This window comes from Myxine glutinosa, chromosome 6, assembly GCF_964187855.1.
Source record: "Myxine glutinosa chromosome 6, kmMyxGlut1.1, whole genome shotgun sequence".
In the NCBI taxonomy this organism is placed as follows: Eukaryota; Metazoa; Chordata; class Myxini; order Myxiniformes; family Myxinidae; genus Myxine; species Myxine glutinosa.
The window spans coordinates 49,789,848-49,812,636 of record NC_136266.1 but is presented as its reverse complement, the minus strand read 5'-3'; the positions used below and the strand labels follow the sequence as shown (position 1 = coordinate 49,812,636).

The window sequence follows — 22,789 nt, the reverse complement described above, 5'->3', positions numbered from 1 at the left end:
CTGACATCGAATGGGAGAAATTTTTGCCCACTCCTCCATGCAGAATTCTTTCAGCTGTGCGATGTTTGAGGGGTTCTTGCATGCACTGCTCGTTTCAAATCCCCCCACAACATCTCGATGGGATTTAGATCCGGGCTTTGACTTGGCCATTCCAGAACCCTCCATTTCTTTCTTTTCAGCCATTCCTTGGTGGATTTACTGGTATGTTTAGGGTCATTGTCATGTTGCAAGGTCCACCTTCGGTTGAGCTTCAACTTTCCGACAGATGGCCTCACATTATCCTCAAGCACCCTCTGGTACAATGAAGATTTCATAGTGGATTCTATGATGGTGAGCTGCCCAGGCCCTGATACAGCAAAGCTGCCCCAAACCATAATATTTCCACCACCATGCTTTACAGTTGGTATCAGGTTCTTGTGGTCAAATGCTCTCTTTTGGTTTTCGCCAAACATGTCTTCTGGTACTGTGGCCAAATAGCTCTACCTATGACTCATCTGTCCAGAGCACATTGTTCCAGAAGTGCTGGTCTTTGCCTCGGTGTTCATTGGCAAACTTTAGTCTTGCCCTGATGTTCTTTCTGGACAGCAAAGGTTTCCTCCTGGTACACCTCCCATGTAGATCAAATTTGTGCAGCCTCTTTCTAATGGTAGACTCGTGCACTTTGACATCAACAGTGGCAAGAGCTACCTGTAGGTCCCGTGATGACATTCTGGGGTTCTTAGAGACTTCTTTCAGCATCTTGCGGTCTGCTCTCGGGCTGAACTTGCTGGGGCAGCCTGGCCTGAACAAGTTGGCAGTTGTTTGGAATCTTCTCCACTTGTAGATGATCTTCCGGACATTCGAATGATTGATTTCAAATTGTTTGGAGATCTTTTTAAATCCCTCCCAAACTCGTAGGCATCTATAACCTTCTTTTTGTAGGCCTCAGAGAGCTATTTTTATCTAGGCATGGTGATGCCGCACACTTCAACAACAACAAAAAAACACCTTTAGAGGCCATTTTTTCCCCGCAAGCAGGGGTTGGCCTTTTTCGGGGACCGTGGTTGTTGTTGTTTTTCGGTCCCCTTTTTGAAGCAATGTTTTACGGCCAGATGCCCTTCCTGCGGCCAACCCTTTTTGTCGCCTTTTACTACAAGCAGGGAATTACCAGTGAACTGGTACTCAATTAGCCGACCTCGGAAGGATGACAGGCTGAGTCAACCCCCCTGGCGTTAATTCAGTGATCGACCGGGATTCGAACCCAGGATCCTAGGTATCCTAAGCTGGCACCCTAGCCGCTAGCCCAACACCAGGGACACTTCAAGAACAAAGAGCAAACCAAACTAAATGTCTGAGGTTTAAATAAGACAGGTTCCTCCAAGATCCTCTCTAATGATGTTCTAATCATTTGCACCTGAGCTGGTGCACCTGATTCTAATTTTAGGTATTTGAAGTAGTGATAAATGTAGGGTGTACTTACTTTTTCCACATGCGAAATTTGCATTTATGTTTATTTAAATTATACAATGGACTACAAAATGTAAATGTTTCATGATATTTGTTATATTGTATCACTTTTATCTATCAATATTGTTGAAATGAAGATCAAATAGCTGTATGTTGAAATATGTTGAAAAAGTCAAAACTTTACATGGGGTGTACTTACTTTTTCACGTGACTGTATATACATACATGTATATATATACAGTATATACAAACACACAAACTCATGCACATACATACACAATGTCGTGGTAGTTGGGGTCCATTAATCTAAAAAAAATAAAAGGCACAGTCAACCAGGAATTGCACTATTACTTCAGTGTGAGTACAGAAGTCATCTCAAACCACATTTTATTGCAAATCCTAATGTGATGGCAATTATCACTGGCCATGTATAGCTATTAGATGAGATCCTCCAATGCACCCGAGTTTCCCAACATGTTGCATAACATGCCAAATGTTGAAATAAAATAATTTGAGGTGTAATTAATTGATTTTATTGTTGCTGTTTTCACACTTCCCTCTCTTCAGGCTTCGACCTGGGAGCACAAATTCTGTCTCTCTTAATCAACAGGTATTTTGAGCCTGGTCACTGCATGTCTTTCGAAGACTTTGTGTGCTGTATGACGAAGCTTACTGTCATCCTCAGTAAGTGAATTATGAATTGTGTGGCCTGCATGGTTAATATACTTGGCATTGGAATTGGTACAGCATTGTACAGTGTTGGATGAGAATATGTTGTTTGAGGAGGATAGACATGAGGGTAGTGGTTGTGGTGGTGGTGGAAGGGGGGGGGTGGGGGGGTTGTAGTTACATTAATACCTGTGTTGTCTTTGTTGCAGGATTTTACAAATCTCGGGACATGCAAAACCAAGGCCAAATTGCTGTGACACTAGATGAGGTAACATTTCCCTTCATATCAACTGAACATTTATTGTAGCAACGGTCATATCGATGCTATTATTGGTTGTACCATTCTTTCTCTTGGGCACTAATATACCAGGACATTTGGGCTACAGGACATTTGCAATTACCATCTACTGGTTCATTCTAAAAGACAAATATGGTTGTATCAGCCAACTTTAAGAATTCAGTACTGTACTGTTCACACCTCGCCATGAAAAAATCAACATAAGAGCACTGCGTTGAAAGGTGAGAATATTTAAAAACAATAATGTTGCCTGGGTGGAAACAATGGATATGTGTGTTATTGTCAAAATGAAAAACACAATCCATGCTGGAGCAAGCACACATCTTTAACCGGCCTTTTCACATGATATAGACATATGTATATATATATATATGGTTGTACAGATGTCTGTCCCCCTTCATAAGGGTAGGTTTCAAAGGCCAATCTTTCAACACGAATGTATGTTCGCTACAGTCTATTTTTGAGGATAAAACAAACTCGAAAAACATTTCTATAAAAGTAATGTCTCCTATATTGGAATTGTAGACGGTGGCTTGCAAACCAAATTTCAAGGGTGGTGTACAGAAGCGTTTTTCCTTTTTAAATAATAAATAGAAGGCAAAGGGAAGTGAAATTCGCTGCACGTAATGTGCAACGCGCGCAGAGTAAAACGAGTGTTCATTTACATCCGTCGAATGTCTAATAAATAAAGAACATATGAGCACACCTGACACTAGACTGAGGGTTCAGACTTTAGCACGCTCACGAGGCTGTACCCTCAAATAAATTTTCCCAACCCATCATTTTTACTAGTACATACATATTATATATATATATATATATATATATATATATATATATATATATATATATATATATATATATATATATATATATATATATATATATATTTAAGCAAAGATTTGCGGTTGGGAGTAAATCCAAATGACTTCATGGTAAGATCTCCAACCTTTAATTGAACAAACAATGACAACGTTTCGATTAACAACATGTGACAAAGCCACACACCTCCGTTAATCTTCCTCAAGAGTGATAAAATCATCTCAACATCCCCTTATATGCAAAGTGGGCGGGGTATATGCAAAGTGGGGTGGGCAAAGCTGGACAGCCAATTAAACCGTATCACACCGCTCTCGTGAACTGAGAACGTTACTGACCAAATTCCAAAATCAACCGCATATTAACGGCTCAAAATAATCCTGTAAGCAATGCTGGATTATAACTCAAGTGTTTAGAAAATCCGGAACAATCATTACATTTAATTAGAAGTTAAACTTGTAAACAATTAAATTGTAAATTAAATTAAAACTGTAAATATGTTAAAGCAAAAATTTTTAAGATAAAATAAAATTGCCATAATATCAGGATCATTACATGTGGCCCTATGCGGTAAAGGGGAATGCGGGAAGGGGGGATAAAAACGGGGGGAACCGGAGGGGGGCAGAATCGGAGGGGGGGGGGGGGTTGAGAATATTTATGTAGTATGTATTTAATATATATATTTATAATATATGTATTTATATAGTATGTGTGTGTGTCGTTGGTTGTGTGAGTGAGTGAGTGAGTGTGAGTGAGTGAGTGAGCGAGCGAGTGTGTGTGTGTGTGTGTGTGTGTGTGTGTGTGTGTGTGTGTGTGTGTGTGTGTGTGTGTGTGTGTGTGTGTGTGTGTGTGTGTGTGTCGTTGGTTGTGTGTGAGTGAGTGAGTGTGCGTGTTGCAAACTTTACATGCATGTATTGCGATGTGATCCCTCTGGTAAATACATATGTCTCTCCATTAGATAAGATGTTCAATTCTCATCACCTACACATTCTGATTGGTACATGCTGTGCTGCTTTAAAAATTAAAAAAAAATTAACATAGTGTAATCACTTATATAATCCCGGTCGATCGCTGAATTAACGCCAGGGGGGTTGACTCATTCTGTCATCCTTCCGAGGTCGGCAAATTGAGTACCAGTTCACTGGTAATTCCCTGTGTGTCGCAAGAGGCGACTAACAGGGTTGGCGGCAGGAAGGGCATCCGGCCGTAAAACATTGCTTCACAAAGGGGACCACGGTGCCCGAAAAAGGCCAACCCCTGCTCTGCGGGGGGAAATGGCCTCTAAAGGTGGTTCAATCACTTCTATAATCCATGGTAGGCAAAACTTTGGAATCTTTTGGCCTTGTTTTGTGGTGACCCAAATGTATGTGTTTTTGGATTAAGCGTTCCTGTTTAGTACGTACAGACAAGCGGAGCATTGTCCAATGCGTCCAAGGAGCGGTGTCTAGAGGGAAAGTTGTTAGGAGATTGGCCAGATGTGTTTGCATTTGTACAATTCATGATGATTAATATTTATATTACTGAACGTCAGGTCTGGCCAGCCAGTTCATGTAATACTTGAGCTAAAACTCCTCAATAAGCTGACTCCACAAGATGCTGTGATTAATAGGAGCCAGAAAACAACATCAGCCTCCTTGCCCCAGAAAAAATATTTCTGCACATTTTAAGAATTTCAATAATATGTCAATTCTGAAAAGTTATCAGATTTCTTATGCAATCTTTCAATGACCATTCATCTCACAAGGTTATAAGAACTAACAACGGTACCCCCTATGGGTGGGGCTTCAATTGGGAGGCCCAAATGAAAAGGCTAAATCTCAGAAAGTGAAGGCTTTTTTTCTTTTAAACGATTTATATAAACATCCGTTAAATCTCGATCGGTGCAGCCGTTTGTGCAGCACCTGGGAAAATAACGTCATGCGGGAGCAAATATCAGCAGGATGTGGCAGTGTGGGAGTCCACGTTTCTGATCCTCCTTCATGCTGAAGTAGCCCACCACTTCTCCAAGCATTCCGCTCTTCAGATACGCCATGAGAGATTTAAGCTTGATACTGAAGACGCGTGCAGTTCGTCCTCCCAATGTCGTATGTACTCCCGGATACGTGTTTCCTTTATTGTAAAAACTTCCAAATCAACAGTTAAAAGGATTTTGAGCCGATCGGTGTTACGGCCTTGGCAAGATCGATGGAGACAGCGATCTGTTAGCGTATACACCGCCCAAGTAGCTATGTGGAATTCTCTCATGTAGAGATTAAACTCACGTCGTTTGAACTGTGGCCGAGGTCATTATTTACTTTTAGTGATGTTTATATGCGAATCAAAAAGAAGATAATTGGTTTTGCGTCGTCCTTTCCGCATATCTCGTGGGATTGTGAGTTGGAGAGATGGCCGTGTTGGCAGGGAGGGAGTTGGAATTCTCTCAAGCAGGGATTCAACCTGTGTCCTTATAAAAGGTCTTTGTCCGAGGTCACCGAGTCCGATCGGTGCAGCCGTTTGTGCGGCACCTGGGAAAACAACATCGTCACAATGAAAACATCGTCACAATGAACGTTATGCGAACGCGAATGTTATGCGGGAATCCAAACCTGAGAATGCTGGAGACCAAAACTGAAATTGGGAAAACTAAATAGCCTATTTTACTCCTGGAGATCCCAGGATTACCCACCCAAAATATCGTTGCGATCGGTTCAGCAGTTTTTACAGTACCTTTGAACGGACAGACAGACAGACAGACGGACGGACATTTGGTGAATTATAGTAAGATTCCTCCTACGTCCTGCCTGTGGGGTTGAGACAATATGGTCCTTTATGGATGTTGTACTCACGCCTTTCTTCCATTGATCACCGAATCTATCGCTTATCTTTGCTTCATTTCAGATCAAACTTTCCCAAAACGTTTCTCTTAAGATTAGTTGGTAACCAATAGAAGCAGAGTTTTTTTTTGTCATTGAAATTCAGTTTCGCATACCAGTTACCATGATGGCAAAATACAGTGAATTTTTCCACAAACTACCATTCACCCCACTGAACTGAAACGAGGACATCAGATTTAACCCCGAGCATATCCCAGAATTCCTATGGTAAACAAGCAAGGTAATCAGGGGTTAGGATCACTGAGGAGGATGCTCTGGCAGTGTGGAGTTAGTGGAGACAAACCTCCAAGAATGGGAAAGAGGGTGGGGAGGGGGATGGGGGGGGGGGCACACAGAATCGGACTATTGCATGGTTGGTTAGGAGGTGGTCACAATTTCCACCATTTACATATGTAGCTGGAATGGAATGTACACATTTACATATGTACATATGCATATGTAGCTGGAATACTCAGTAGAGAGCATATACCTCCACCAGGCTGAAACGGTTTACGTTTTGTATCCCACTAATAGGTCAGATCTGTATTCGATGTGAACTATAGTCAAATTCAACTGTTCTTGTTACGTTATCAACTAAGTTTTGTCATTAGTCATCCACAACTTTTTGAGATATCCTGCTATGTATCGTTTTTGGCCCCATCTCCCCATGGTGAAGAATCATTTAGAAATTAAACAATTCTCATATCCGAATCCATATTCAGATCTTCATCAAAATCGAATCCATTTTTCCTTGTCAGACACCCAACCGGTCCACCAAGTTTCGTCCAAATCCGTCCACAACCTTTTGAGATATCCTGCTATGCATCGTTTTTGGCCCCATCTCTCAATGGTGAAGAATCTCTTTTAAAATTCTAGGAGCCGGATCCGGATCTGGATCTTCACCAAAATCTAATAATTTTGTCCGTGTCACATATGCTACATCTCTGCCAAATTTCCTTGAGGGCCTTGCTGTTCGCAGGGGTTACATTCTTGAAAATCCCCATGAACCACAAATCTGCAATGCGCACACTTAAGGGGTGATGTGGGAAATAGGGTTAGGGACTTCATATTTAAAATGTCACCCCTTTTTGCCAAACTGTACCCTTAATTAACATGTTTGTGCCTTTTTGCCAAACTGTACCCTTAATTAACATGTTTGTGCATTGTTTTTATGCTATTTATTGTCATGAAAAAAGGGTTATTAAGAACATGAAATAAAGTTTATTTTCTTGATCTAATGAGATCATGAAACTTACCTTTAATAACGATGATGATAAACTTGATCCAATAATGCGACGGCGATGTTGATGATGGTGATGGTAGAGACTAGTTGAAGGAGATGATGGATATGATGATTATGGAGGGTTTGAGGGTGTTATTGTGTTCACGGCTCATGTTAATTAGGTGAATAAATGTGGAAAATAGTTTGCCAATTCGTGATGACTTTGAGCGCATTAACCGCAACCCACAAACCTTGCCTCAATAAATGAATCGCGATCGAGCAAATCCGCGAAAAGGAAACCCACGAACAGGCAAGGCCCTCCTGTGTACCAATTATCTGCATAAAAACCATCGAGACATCATAGAAGTGTGCGAAGGTCGGGTTCTTCACTAATTACACAAGATAATTGTTGGATAAACAATTAAATGTTTTTTTTCTCTTTTCTTTTTCAGCTCCTGGCGCTGCACTTGTGCAGCTGAATGCGAAAAGGTAATTTGATGGAAGACGTTTTACAATAACATCCACATTTGTATCGATTCATCGACAGGGTGTGTTCTTTCCACCAAGAAACTTGTGCAAAAGATGTCTGCTCGACTGTTGAAGCGGTTAATGCTGTAATTCGGAATATAATTTTGATTTGTGACCATTTAACAGTTGAGCAAAACTAATACCGACCAATGATTCGTTTTGAAATGTAATATGTATCAGGAAATTCCGGTTTGGGGATTTTTCCACGTATTGGTCGAATCCACATCATTAAAGCTATGATTTCCGAACCAGATCCTCCGTGTTTTTCTGTTATATATTCCTCCGTGTGTTGCTGTTTGTGTTTCTGTCGAATTTTCCGTGTTAAATCGCACCTTGTTGTGCTGTATTTGTTGAATTCGTTTTTGTGTTGTTCAAGGGCTACTCCTCAGATAGTCACTGTGAATATCATGTGCCCCTTGTTTTGCTTCTTTCTTCCCAAATATTATACTTTCTACCTCCTCAACGTTATCCCATTTCACCTCCTCACTTGAAAAAAAATAAAAAAATCACGACAAACAAACAAGCATTATTCGCTCCACAATTATCTCATTCCACTTCAATTTCCTTCTGCCTGCCCTACATTCTTTTTTCTCCCTTTTCTCAATATTTCAAAACTGAATCTTCATCACATTACATATACACGCACACACACACACACACACACACACACACACACACACACACACACACACACACACACACACACACACACACACACACACACACACACACACACACACACACACGCCATTCTCATTCTCTGTTTCTTGTGCATGGCAACATGGCAACATCTTTTAGTTACAAACTCCAAACTCGGAGTACAAATACAACTTTGAGTATGGGGGCAGGGGGAAGGGGAGGGTAACATAGGCTATGTGGCCATGGCCTCACTCAGGAGTGTGGGGGGGGGGGGGGGCAGAAAGGGTGAAATTCTCTATGTAAAGGTGTATTGTGTAGCGCCACCTAGTGGCGTTGGCGAAGTTATAACAATTTTTTTTAACTGGGCAACGCTGAGGTTAAAACACTCTTCAAATGGGTAAATTTGTTCTCCTTCCCTTTTCCTCCCGCCCTATCACCCCTCCCCCCTCACCAAAAGAGAGGGGGCAGTAAAAGCCTGTCATCATAGGTAAAACATTTTGAGCATGAAGGGACATCAGGACGGACGTGAGGACGGGGAGGAGGTTGGAAGGGGGAAGGGTTAAAGCACTATGCATAGGTTTCAAAGTGATGCCAAAGTGATCAATATAGCAATTTTTGGCAAACAGGAAGACTAATTATTGGTCTGTCCGTGAAGCGACTGGTAGACTCTGCTGGTTGAATATAAACGCTTCTTCCCTCTTCCTTTTAAAACGTTTTAAAATGCTTCACTTTCCTTTTTTCTCCAGTCGGAGTACTCGTGTTCTTCTTCCTCACCTATATACTCTTCTTCTTCTTCACAAAGGTTGTTTTCCAAAACTGTCAGCTAAGCACTTGATCAACCAGCGCTCTCCCCACACCGACAGCACCACCTTTCACCATGGAGTTCATCAAGGCAGTCTTCCTCAAGGCCTCAAAGTACTTCCTTGGCACACCTCAACTCCTATCCACCAGACAGTCTTCATCCGCAGCTTGATGGAACACTTCTCTCTTCTCTTGACTGGCACCATGCCTTATGTCTTGCTTAGCTTGAAACCAAGGCCTTCAAGATTATTGCAATCCCCAGCAATGAATCTGAGTCTATGGGCCTATCACTTTCCCATCACAGACAGGTCGGTGGTCTCTGTCTTCCACCACCTACTTTCTGGTCTTGCACCCTTAACTTTCTGTGCTTTGTCCCCCTCCCCCAAGATTTCTGCAGGGTGCACAGCATCCACACACCATCATCCCCATTCTGGTGAAACCTCCAAAATCCAGAATCACTGCTCACCTTCACTCATTTGTTCCTTCACTCCCCCCTCCCCCAACTTCTGGTGAATGCCAAAACTTTTCCTGAGCCGTAGATTAACCAAAGCTTCCTTCACGTGGAAGTGGGGTTTCATTTGCTCAGACAAGTGATTGCAGAAGTATATAAAACACAAACCTGTGAGAAAAAAAACACATTTGGTTTGTGATACCACTTTAATGGTACAAACGAGTTCAATATTCCAGATGATAATCAAAGAACCGAACCAATGCAACAGGAAAGGCCTCTAGGATAAAATGGCAAAGGGGTGCCCATTTTGTAACGTCCAAAATGTCACATAACTCACCTGCCACAGATTTCTCAATGATGACAGTTTCTTTGTAAAGCAACAAAAAAAAAAAAAAAAATTAAACTTCAGGAAGGGCGCAGGTAATATTAACGGTCCGGCACTGCCATCATTGGAGCATATGCATGCCAATGTCGGCGGAATGCAAACGGGCATTACTGACGGGCTCATCGAATGCTTACGTCGCCGAAATCATCAACACCTCCGTCGGAACTGCATCTTCCCACAATTCCACTTAGCAGGAAACGTAGAGGCAAATTTTAAAAAGTAAAAACAAAAGTTCAAATGTGGGCAAGTTACAAACTGTGCTGGATACCACGTGAGAAAAAAAACCTTTGCTTTGGAGGATTGGCCATTAAAAAGATTATATCAAAACTGCACATTCTCGGTGCAACCATTGATTGCAATGTCCTCTAGACTCACATTAATAGGATGTGAATAAAAATAAGTTGTACTGGCAGGATGCAAACTGCATTTGAAATCCAGCCCTTTATTACAGACAATCATGATGTTTCTGCAGCAATACATGAAGTAAAATTATTCTAATGCATAACATTCAAAAAAATAGAATAATAAAACAAAGAAAAGGTCAGCAAATCAGCAGCACAATATGTGTGAGAGTCTACCAAGAGCTACAATGGAGTACATGTACAAACGAGGAATTTTGCTCGAACTCGATGCAATCAATGTTGCCCCCGATGCAAACGGTTCTGGTGCTGGTGGGAGCTGGGGAAACGAGGATAGAACTGCCGTGTAACAGGGCTGGATTCCCATGTAGGGAGGAGCTATAGGTTCGTGCGGGTGTGTGCAGGGGTGGGATGAGGGGAGGCCGGGAGAGTATGATCGCACGGTTTGGGTGGTGGGTTACTGTGTGTTCAGAGCAAGCAGCTCTTTATCACACCTGTTGCGCCGGTGAGAAGCAGAGCTTGAGGGTGAAGGTATGTGGACCACCTGGAAGCAAAACACAAAGCTCAGCCAAAGGCCATACACAACCCCTGATGCAGACCCAAGTTCCAATATAGTGGTGCAGGAATGAAACTTCCCCTCTCTCCCCCGTCACTCCCCGGTAGGGCACCTGAATGCATATACCATTCCGGCTTCTATTGTGTCACAGAACATGCAGATACAAAAAACGACTAGAACAATTGGAATTAAAAATATATACAGTATATAAAAAATGGCCTTCATCTACATAAAGGCCATACTGCCTCTAGGATGCTGCTACATCTGGAGAGTACATGTCTAACTGAATGACCTCATTTGAGAATACATGTACTACATTACTTCCTTATAAAGTGCAAAACAGATTCTGGCCTCATGTTGTTCAAGAGAGTGTTTGAATAATTACTTTCTAATCAGAGAAGTGATTGGAGCAGGCAGCCAGACCTTGTTAGAATGTAACAAAAGCCTCAGAATTTAGAGGCTTTTTTTTCAGCCGATAGCTCACATTCACACTGATCCACACATTATCCAGGATGTTCACCCCCTTTGTGGCGAGTTCTGCTAATTTGGAATAGTCACCGACGTGGCAGGTTTTAGTCTACCAATCGCGCCAATTACGGCATCGTCAACAACCCAGCCTTTTCTTCTGCTACTGCCATTGGTTATTACAACTGTCATTAACCCGAAAAAGACTCTGCCTGCGAGATGGATGGACAGCGGTTTAAACGCCAGGTAATCCCGGAATCAACATCACGATGGAAAAATAGCACGACTCTTATGAACAAAAGGCCATGGTCGTATTTTCAGCATCACGTTGAGCATTGCAGCACTTGAGGATTCATCCTTTGGCTCTAATTTCCATTTAAACAAGATTGCCATTTTGGTTTTTGCATCCTGACATTTTGAGCTGACTTTATGATGAGTGGCTATTACTACTTTATTGTTCTTGTTCCATAGAATAGACATTGCAACTGTGCTGAGGAAAAGCAAAGCCCCGTGTTTTTAGCATTTACGCAAAGGCAGAGACTAGGAGACCTTTTTTTAGCAATTGCAAAGATTGCTATTCCCTTCTGCAAAGCGATGGTTCTTATGATCTAGTGATTATAATTTATAATGAGCAGTGAAATGCAAAAGTAAACAAGAAAGAGCAATCGGAGATTGCAGACCCTCGCCAGGACGCGTTTTCAGTGGTTTCAAGGCTTTTGTGTTAAAACAAATATGGCGGCCGAACCACGTGACCAATGACGTCATATTCTTCTTTTTTGTCCACCAATTTATCCCCAGATGACGCTCAAGAAATTTCATCTTGATCGGATGAAGTTTTGTACTTGTCGATTATGACGTAATAATGGAGGCACCTATGACATCATCATTAACATTTTATTCCCCATGGAGAGTTCTTTACAATGAGCCATGTTTCAATTTTTATCCTGTGCTCGCGAAGCAAAAAGCAGGGTTAAGCATTCAGTTGAGTATGTGTGCCGTGTGCCATATGTGTCTGCATTTAAAAAAATCATTTTCTCGGCAACCGTTGGTCCAATTGACACGAAATTTTACCATAGAAACGCCTCCGCCTGTATAATTTTTTTATTCATAATTATGACGTTATAGGTCACGTGGTACGGACGCAATCTTGGAAAAACGTTACACCTCTATATCTCCCAAACCACTCAATGGAAAAAATTTAAACATGTCTCATTGTCAAGTACTCCCCTTTGGGAATAAGATATGTTAATGATGATGTCATCGGTGCCTTTGTCATGACGTCATAATTCGACAAATACAACACATATCCGATCATTGTGAATTTTTTTTCTCAGCAACTGTTGGTCTGATGGGCATGAAATTTTCACCGTAGGAGCGCCTCCTCCTGTAGAATATTTTAATGATAATCATGACGTCATAGGTCATGTGGTACAGGCGCCATCTTGGAAAATCCCAAAAAATGTTGCACCTCTATTTCTCCAAAACCGCTGCATGGAAAAAATGTGAAACATGGCTCATTGTAAAGAACTCCATATGGGGAATAGGTATTGTTAACGATGACGTCATTGGTGCCATAATTATGACATCATAATTCGACAGGAATGAATTCATTCAATTCGACAGGGACAACGCTTAGCCTGATCAGTTTGAAATGTACCGAGCGTGATCTATGCAACAATTATATTAGAGAATATAAATTTATGATGTCATCGCTCACGTGGTCTGGCAGCCATATTGGATCAAAGGTAAAAAAATGTTCAAAAACAGAAGTTGGCTCACAACAAGTTGACTGCGCAGAGTAAGTATTCTATGAATATCATCTAGTTTTCTATGCAGCGCTTTCAGAGATTATAGAGGGGCAACGTTTTTCTGTTTTTCCAAGATGGCGCCCATACCACGTGGCCTATGACGTCATAATTATCATTAAAAATTCTGCAGGTAGAGTTGCACCTGTGGTGAAAATTTCCTGTCAATCGGACCAACGGTTACAGAGAAAATCATATTTATTCTGTGTGGACAGAAACAAATGGACTCAAATGCAATATCCTCTCCTCAGGTGAGGGTAATAATAAAAAAATTAAACTTACCGAGTCATCATGGAAAAATTAAGTAATTTTCTTGATACATAGGCAACCAGGAACTGCAGATCAAACTAGAATATCACTCGGTAGAGCGCATACCCCCGCCAGGCTGAACAGTGAACAGTTTATGTTTTGCATCCCATGTATATGATCGGTTGAATATGCATTCAGACCTTAACCAAAATCTAAGCAATTTGTCCTTGTCAAACACCGAACTCATCCAAGCACGTTTCATCCAAATCTGTCCATAACTTTGAGATATCGTGATATGTATCGTTTTTGACCCCATCTCTCAATCGTGAAGAATCACTTAAAAATTCTCATATCTCGATCTTCAACAAAATCGAATCAATTTGTCCTTGTCACACACACAACCTGTCCACCAGGTTTTGTCAAAATCAGTCCATAACATTTTCATATATCCTGCTTTTGAGATATCATACAAGGACAAACAGACAGATAAACAGCAGTGAAAACATAACCATCCACCTTTGGGGGTGGAGGTAACATCCCAGAAAGGCCAACTTGCCTTCAGAAAGTATTCACGCCCCTCGAGTTTTTCACATTTTGTTGTGATGCAGCCTGAATTTAAAATGGATTAAATTGAGGTTTTTTTTGTCACTGATCTACACGTAATACCTCATAATGTCAAAGTGGAATTTTTATTTTTATTTATTTTTTAGAAAATTTTCCAAAATAATTTAAAAAAGAAAAGCTGAAATGTCTCGAATCAATAAGTAGACAACTGCTTTGCTATGACACTCCAAATTGAGCTCAGGTGCGTCCAATTTCCTTTGATTATCCTTGAGATGTCTTTACAACTTGATTGGAGTCCACCTGTTGCTAATTCAATTGAATGGACATGATTTAGAAAGAAACACACATTTCTATACAAGGTCCCACAGTTGACAGTGGATGTCAGAGCAAAACTCTACCACGAAGTCCATGAAACTGTCCGTAGAACTCCGAGATAGAATTGTGAGGAGGCATAGATCTGGAGAAGGGTATAAAACAATTTTTAGAGTGTTGAAAGTTCCCAAGAGTACAGTGAACTCCATCAATAGGAAATGGAAAATAATATGGAACTACCCAGACTCTTCCTAGAGCTGGCCATTTGACCAGACTGAGCAACTGGGAAAGAGGACCTTGGTCAGTGAACCCAATGACTACTGACAGAACTACAGAGTTATTTGGCTGAGATGGGAGAACCTGCCGGGAAGACAACAGTCTCTGCAGCACTTCACAAACCTCGGCTTTATGGGAGACTGGCCAGACAGAAGCCACTCCTGAGAAAAAGGCACATAACACACCTGGAGTTTGCAAAAAGGCACGTGAAAGACTCAAGAGCATGAGGCAAGAGATTCTGTGGTCTGATGAAAATTGAACTCTTTTGCCTGAATGCAAAGTGCTACGTCTGGTGGAAACTGAACACAGCTCATTACCCATCTAACACAATCCTGACCATGAAGCATGGGTGGTGGCAGCATCTTGCCATGGGGAAGCTTTTCAGCGTCAGGGACTGAGAGACGTGCCAGGACAGAGAACAATGAATGGAACCAAATACAGGTAAATAGTAGAGGAGAAGCTGCTTCAGAGCACAAAAGACCTTAGACTGTGGTGAAGATTTATGTTCCAACAGGACAATGACCCCAAGCATACAGCCAAAGTTCAGAACAAGAACGTGAAAGTCCTTAAGTGTCCCAGCCAAAGGCCAGACTTCAATCCCATCGAGAATCTGTAGAAATAATTGAAGATTGCTGTTCACTGATGCCGCCCCCCCTCCCCCCCATCCCCCCATCCAACTTGACAGAGCTTTCGCAAATCCGCAAGGAAGAATTGGAGAAACTCCCCAATTCCAGATGTGCGATGCTAATATAGACATACCCAAGAATACTCGAAGCTGTAATCACGACCAAAGGCACTTCTACGAAGTATTGACTCAGGAGGTTGAATACTTGTGTAAATTGGATATTTTTGTATTTCATTTTTAATTATCATGGAAAGAGTTTCTAAAAAAAATTCCACTGAAATTATGAGGTATTTCACTCATGAGGTATTTGAAACAGGATCACTGTAGATCAGTGAAAATAAAAAATCTCAGTTTAATCCATTTCAAACTCAGGCTGTAACACAACAAAATGTGAGAAAGTCAAGGGGTGTGAATACTTTACGAAGTCCCTGTAACTTATTGTTGGAACTGCAGTTCCTATTTGGAGTGATGTCATAGCAGTTGTGGTGTGTGTGTGTGTGTGTGTGTGTGTGTGTGTGTGTGTGTGTGTGTGTGTGTGTGTGTGTGTGTGTGTGTGTGTGTGTGTGTGTGTGTGTGTTTCTCCATGGAATGTTCCCATTCATGAAAACATGACCACAAATCAGAAGAGCTTTGCTTTTTCAATTATGCTTTCAAGTGGTGAAATGGACATCGAGGAAATGTCAGGGCAAGGGTTGAAGCATGGCAATCTCCTTATAAGGTAGGATGTCTCAACATTATAAAAAGCAAAAGCAGGATTGATTCTCCAAACCTTTCAACATTATCTTTTGACATTTATATGCAAATGTATTGCAAGCAAGAAATAAGCTCAATTCATGATAATGTAGAGGAAGTGATGTCCATCAATGCCTCAAAAAAGACAGAAATGAGAAGCGATATACCAGTACTCTTCATTTGGTAATGGTTCAGCACAGCTAAAGCCTCCGTCGCTAAGGTCTTGGATGCCCACTCCGTCAGGCCCGATACACTGCGTTCACCTGGGAGGCGATACAAGACTACATGAGCATCTCAACCCACCACATATATACTAGTTTCGGCACTTTAATGTATCTATCCTTCTGTCCATCTCATCAACGTCAAAGGTTCATTGGATCTCAAAGATACACAAGTGCATAGCATTCCTCCAAAAAGGAGATGAGGTCAAAGCAGTGGAGGAAATCAGAAAGACTGGATTTGATGACATTATTAGTGTGTGAGGCAAATGTATGAATACGTGAAGTCTGGTTTAGTTTCGGAGACCCAAAAGGTAGGAGAGGGCAAGACCAGACAAATTACATTGGACGATTTAGATGTAACCAACCTGCTTGTTCAGAGAAAAGTAGGCCCTGTGCCTTGGCTTTCTGATGGATAATATCAATGATGTTCATGGCTTGAACCTCAACAGAATCCAAGTGTGAAAATTTCAATCGGGTAAGTTCAACCCACAGGGAGGAAACTTCCTTGTAATATATACATACATACAGTCACGTGAAAAAGTAAGTACACCCCATGTAAAGTTTTGACTTTTTCAACATATTTCAACATACAGCTATTTGATCTTAATTTCAACAATATTGATAGATAAAGGTGATATAATGTAACAAATATCATGAAACATTTACATTTTGTAGTCCATTGTATAATTTAAATAAACATAAATGCAAATTTCGCATGTGGCAAAAGTAAGTACACCCCTACATTATCAACAACAACAGCAACATGCATTTTAAGGCCATTTTCCCTGCTAGAGCGGGGGTTAGCCTTGCGGTCCCCATTACAATCTTCTCCATTTTGCCCTATTTTCTGCATCTCTCCGTGTTAACCCCCTTGCCCGCATTTCTTCTTCCACCATCTTTAGCCAAGTCTTTCTCGGTCTTCCCCGTCCTCTACTTCCTTCTACATCAATTTCCATCACTCTTCTCAACCAGTCACTTTCATCCTTCCTCAACACATGACCAAACCATCTCAGCCTGTTCCTCTTCACAGCATCAATCACAGGCAATATTCCCATCATCTTTCGCAATTCATCATTTGTCTTCCTCTCTCTCAACGATACTCCGCACATCCATCGAACCATTCGCATTTCCACCCTTTCCAACCTTCGTTGCTGCTCTACGTTCATTACCCATGTCTCGCTCCCATAAATCATAACACTTCTCACACATATGCAGCATACACCTTTCCCTTCAGCTTCAGCGACACTCTCCTCCTCATCAGCACGCCACTCAGTTCCCGAAACTTCTTCCATGCACATCTCACTCGAGCAACCGTTGCCGAGTCTGATCCACCTTCTCCATTCAGCATGTCTCTGAGGTAGCAAAATGTTTTCACACCTTCCAGCTTCATGCCGTCTCCAAGATCCAACTCAACATTTCCTCCATCTGCAGCTCCCTCTGTGCACACCTTACATTTGAATGTAGCTGCCACACTGGTAAATGACCCTCTCAGACCACTACATTTTTGATGAATCCACTCAGCGCACATTGTACATTGAATGGAGTTCACTCCGACACCCTTCCTGCACACAGCACACGGCCACTTCCCAGTTCTTTCCACCTCACCACATGCTTTACCACTTGCCATCACCTTCGTCTTTCCGATATTCACCTTCAGACCTTTTGTCTCCATACATTCCTTCCACTTGTTCATCTTTTCCTTCAGTCCATCCATACTTTCCGCAATCAACACCAGATCTGCTGCATACAACAACTCCCACGGTAAACCCTCCTTTACGTTCTGAGCCAGCACCTCCATCACAGCTACAAATAGTAGTGGACTTAGTACCGACCCCTGATGCACTCCCACCTTCACCTCAAACTCACCACTGTTCCCGTCCTTCGTCCTTAGAGCTGTGCGTGCTCTTTTGTACATTGCCATCACTACTCTGATCAACCATTCCTCCACTCCTAACTTCCTCAATGCCCATGTCAATACTTTGCGTGGAACCCGATCGAATGCTTTCTCCAGATCAACAAACCCAAAAAACAACTTCTTCCTCTTCTCCATGTACTTCTCCTGCAACTGCCTCACAATGAAAAGCACATCTGTCGTTCCTCTTCCTGGCATAAAATCCAAACTGCATTTTGTCGATCTTCACTTTCTTCCTTATCCTCCTCTCCAACACCCTTTCCAATACCTTCATTCCATGCTCCAACAACTTTATCGCTCGGTACGAGCCACACTCCAGAGGGTCACCTTTCCCCTTGTATAGAGGGACGAGGGTACTCAGTTCCCAACCACTGGAATGCAGCCTTCTTTCACCACCAGATTACAGATCTCTGTCATTCTCTTCACACCCCAACTTCCTGCTGCCTTCAACATATCTCCCACAACTCCCGTCGGCCCTCCCGCTTTTCCACTCTTCATTGCTTTTATCGCTTCCTCAACTTCCTTCTCAGTTATCTTCTCTGCCGGTCCTAAAACTGGGTTACTCTCTATGTTGCCATCCCATTCATTCTCTGTATTCAACAGCATTTCCATATATCTTTTCCATCTTCCTTTAATTCCATCTGGGTCGACAACGATTTGTCCCACTTCATCCTTCAAGCAACTCACCCCCATCACATCACACCTCTCTTTCGCTATGTGCTTTGCAATCCTGAATACTGCTTTCTGACCCTCTTCCGAATCCAAGCTGTCCAAGCTCTGTGCTGTCTTTCCCTCGCGGTCCCACTGTGCTGTCTTTCCCTCATGGTCCCCCTGTGCTGTCTTTCCCTCGCGGTCCCTCTCTGCTGTCTTTCCCTCACGGTCCCTTTGTGCTGTCTTTCCCTCGTGGTCCCTTTGTGCTGTCTTTCCCTCGCAGTCCCACTGTGCTGTCTTTCCTTCGCGGTCCCACTGTGCTGTCTTTCCCTCGCGGTCCCACTGTGCTGTCTTTCCCTCGCGGTCCCACTGTACTGTCTTTCCCTCGCGGTCCCTCTGTGCTGCCTTTCCCTCATGGTGCCTCTGTGCTGTCTTTCCCTCGCGGTCCCTCTGTGCTGTCTTTCCCTTGTGGTCCCTCTGTGCTGTCTTTCCCTCGCGGTCCCACTGTGCTGTCTTTCCCTCGCGGTCCCACTGTGCTGTCTTTCCCTCGCGGTCCCACTGTGCTGTCTTTCCCTCATGGTCCCTCTGTGCTGTCTTTCCCTCATGGTCCCTCTGTGCTGTCTTTCCCTCGTGGTCCCTCTGTGCTGTCTTTCCCTCGTGGTCCCTCTGTGCTGTCTTTCCCTCGCGGTCCCTCTGTGCTGTCTTTCCCTCGCGGTCCCTCTGTGCTGTCTTTCTCTCGCGGTCCCCCTGTGCTGTCTTTCCCTCGCGGTCCCCCTGTGCTGTCTTTCCCTCACGGTCCCTCTGTGCTGTCTGTCCCTCGCGGTCCCTCTGTGCTGTCTTTCCCTCGCGGTCCCTCTGTGCTGTCTTTCCCTCGCGGTCCCACTGTGCTGTCTTTCCCTCACGGTCCCCCTGTGCTGTCTTTCCCTCGCGGTCCCTCTGTGCTGTCTTTCCCTCGCGGTCCCTCTGTGCTGTCTTTCCCTCGCGGTCCCCCTGTGCTGTCTTTCCCTCGTGGTCCCTCTGTGCTGTCTTTCCCTCGTGGTCCCTCTGTTCTGTCTTTCCCTCGTGGTCCCTCTGTGCTGTCTTTCCCTCGTGGTCCCCCTGTGCTGTCTTTCCCTCGCGGTCCCTCTGTGCTGTCTTTCCCTTGCGGTCCCCCTGTGCTGTCTTTCCCTCGCGGTCCCTCTGTTCTGTCTTTCCCTCGTGGTCCCTCTGTGCTGTCTTTCCCTCGCGGTCCATCTGTGCTGTCTTTCCCTCGCGGTCCCTCTGTGCTGTCTTTCCCTCGTGGTCCCTCTGTGCTGTCTTTCCCTCGTGGTCCCCCTGTGCTGTCTTTCCCTCGCGGTCCCCCTGTGCTGTCTTTCCCTCGCGGTCCCCCTGTGCTGTCTTTCCCTCGTGGCCCCCTGTGCTGTCTTTCCTTCGTGGTCCCCCTGTGCTGTCTTTCCCTCGTGGTCCCCCTGTGCTGTCTTTCCCTCGTGGTCCCCCTGTGCTGTCTTTCCCTCGTGGTCCCCCTGTGCTGTCTTTCCCTCGTGGTCCCCCTGTGCTGTCTTTCTCTCGTGGTCCCCCTGTGCTGTCTTTCCTTTGTGGTCCCCCTGTACTGTCTTTCCCTCGCGGTTGTCAGCTCTTTCACGAGCCTCGATTCAGTATATAAAAATAAAAATAAAAATAATTAAAAAAAGCGTTCTCCGGACATTTTCCTACATGCCTCCTGCACCTTTGCTACCTCTTTCTTTGCAGCCTTCCTGGCTGCCTTATAACTTTCATGCTCTGCTGTTTCTGCTCCCGTACCCTTCGCCTTCTGCCACTCCTTGAACTTCTTCCTCTTCTCGTCAATCCTCTTTCCAACTTCATCATCCCACCACCATGTTTCCGAGTGCCTCGGTGGTCCTTTTGTCCATCCACATACCTCACCAACGGCTCCCAACAGACTAGCTTTCATTGACATCCAACCACTTTCAAGCTCAACCACATCATCCTCGACCCTACTCAGCCTCTCTTTTAATGCCTCCCTTACTGTCACCTCTTTCAACCTCCACACCTTCATTCTTGGTTGGTACTTCACCCGCCGAGCTCTCCTCACACCTTTCACCCTTATGTCGCAGACAACCAAGTGGTGCTGTGAAACAGCCTCCTCCCCCGGGATCACCTTTGTGTCCCGGAGGTGCCCCCTATCTCACCTACGCACCATCAGGTAGTCAACGGTTGTCGTCGACCCACCTGACGTGGATGTAACAAGCTTATTATCCTCTTTCTGGAACTGAGTATTACAAATCAACAAATCAGCTCCATCAGCAAACTCCAAAATCCTTTAACCTTCTCCATTTCTCACACCATATCCGTAACCCCCATGAACTCCCTCAAAACCATCCATACTCCTTCCCACATGTCCATTCAGGTCTCCTCCCACCACAACAACTTCCTCATCTTTCACGTTTTCCATCAGCTTCTCTATCGCACACTAGAACTTGTCCTTCTCTTCATTGCTTCGACCAACCTGCGGAGCATATCCCGAGATGACGTTCACCAAGAGCTTTCCAATCATCATTTTCACCATCATCAACCTATCACTCACTCTAGTCACACTCACCACACTGTCTACAAACTCCTCAGAAAACAGGACACCAACTCCATTCACGCCCTCCGGGCACCCTTGCCACACAAACTTGTATTTCTGTCCCTGCCTACCCTTCACCATTCTCACACCACTTCCCTTCCATCTCGTCTCTTGCACACAACATATGTCCACTCTTCTTCTGACCAATACTTCCACCACTTCTCCTGATCTCCCTGTCATTGTCCCTACATTCCATGTCCCAAACCTCAGAAACCGATCTCCACTTCGGGGCTGCACCCTGCCAATATGTAGTTGTAAGTCATGGTTCTCTTTTTGAGGCAATGTTTTTATGTCCGGATGCCCTTCCTGACGCCAACCCTCTTAGTCGTCTCTTACGACACGCATGGATACGGTGTACCTATTCTGACCAGGGTACACACTGGGAAACGTTTAAAACATGGAAATTCTGGGGGGGGGGGGGGGGGCGGCGTCAGCATCACGGCTGCGGTTTAAACATATTCCAGCAATATCCAAACAGAACCATGAAAACCATGAAAAACATGAAAAACAATCTGGGAAAAGTCTCCAAACGAGAACGTGGATTTGAAAAGGAAGGAGCAGAGGCGGAAGAGAAACGAGCTACAGGGGGTGGGGCACAAGCCGAGACGAGGAGGAGAGCGAACAAGCACGTGTCCGGGAGGAGAGAAAGAATCAATAAAGAATTCTTTGTCTAGGCAGGTGAGGTGAGGGGGAGAAAATAAAATAAAAGAAACAAGCAATACAGCGAAGGAAATAACCCAAACCGACAAAACACCGACGGGGGAAGGGAAGCCCCAAGTTACCAGGCCGCGCACGAGGTACGACCCAGAAAACGATTAATTACACACAAGTTTGTACGAATTACAAACCAATACCAACCAGAAACACACAATAACACGTACACAGCAAAATAACCAGTGGAAATTTGACAAAGACAAGAATGGGAAAACACTTAAACTTCGATGCCGTGGAGAGCTCGAAGCACGCCTCACTCGCCCGAGGAACCGGAAACCAGAAACCGGCCCTGCAGCTGCCCTGGAAGTCGACGGGGTCGTTGAGGGAATTCTTTGCGCTTGGATCAATGCAGGCGGCGAAAGAGGCGGGGACACCCCCTACATTATCACTACTTCAAATACCTAACATTAGAATCAGGTGCACCAGCTCAGGTGCAAATGACTAGAACATCGTTAGAGACGATCTTGGAGGAACCTGTCTTATTTAAACCTCAGACATTTAGTTTGGTTTGCTCTTTGTTGTTGAAGTGTGCGGCGTCACCATGCCGATATCAAAACAGCTCTCTGAGGCCTTCAGAAATAAGGTTATAGATGCCTACGAGTCTGGGAAGAGATTTAAAAAGATCTCCAAACA

The 22,789-nt window shown here is 43.7% G+C and overlaps 2 protein-coding genes across 12 annotated transcripts in view; one reads left to right on the top strand and one right to left on the bottom strand.

The window, feature by feature from the left end:
- Positions 1–8,087, top strand: part of LOC137416884 (calpain-1 catalytic subunit) — a 90,198-nt gene extending 82,111 nt beyond the window's left edge. For 2 of the 5 annotated variants that reach the window (XR_010982353.2, XM_068102576.2), the window contains 3 exons: positions 2,014–2,056; positions 2,325–2,383; positions 7,759–8,087. Coding sequence is in view for 2 of the 5 variants with exons in the window: in XM_068102576.2 (XP_067958677.2) it covers positions 2,014–2,056; positions 2,325–2,382 (101 nt within the window). In the remaining 3 variants the exon portion in view is untranslated. Of the gene's footprint in view, positions 1–2,013; positions 2,131–2,324; positions 2,384–7,758 lie in introns of all 5 variants that reach the window. The other 3 variants (XR_013623802.1, XM_068102575.2, XR_013623801.1) reach the window with 2 other exon arrangements.
- Positions 8,088–9,912: 1,825 nt separating this feature from the next.
- Positions 9,913–22,789, bottom strand: part of LOC137416882 (heterogeneous nuclear ribonucleoprotein L) — a 74,647-nt gene continuing 61,770 nt past the window's right edge. For all 7 annotated transcript variants that reach the window (XM_068102568.2, XM_068102569.2, XM_078779829.1 and 4 more), the window contains exons 13-14: positions 16,221–16,316; positions 9,913–11,013 (exon numbers count right to left, since the gene is read on the bottom strand). In XM_068102568.2, coding sequence (XP_067958669.1) covers positions 10,958–11,013; positions 16,221–16,316 — 152 coding nt within the window. In that variant the 3' untranslated portion in view covers positions 9,913–10,957. The remainder of the gene's footprint in view (positions 11,014–16,220; positions 16,317–22,789) is intronic.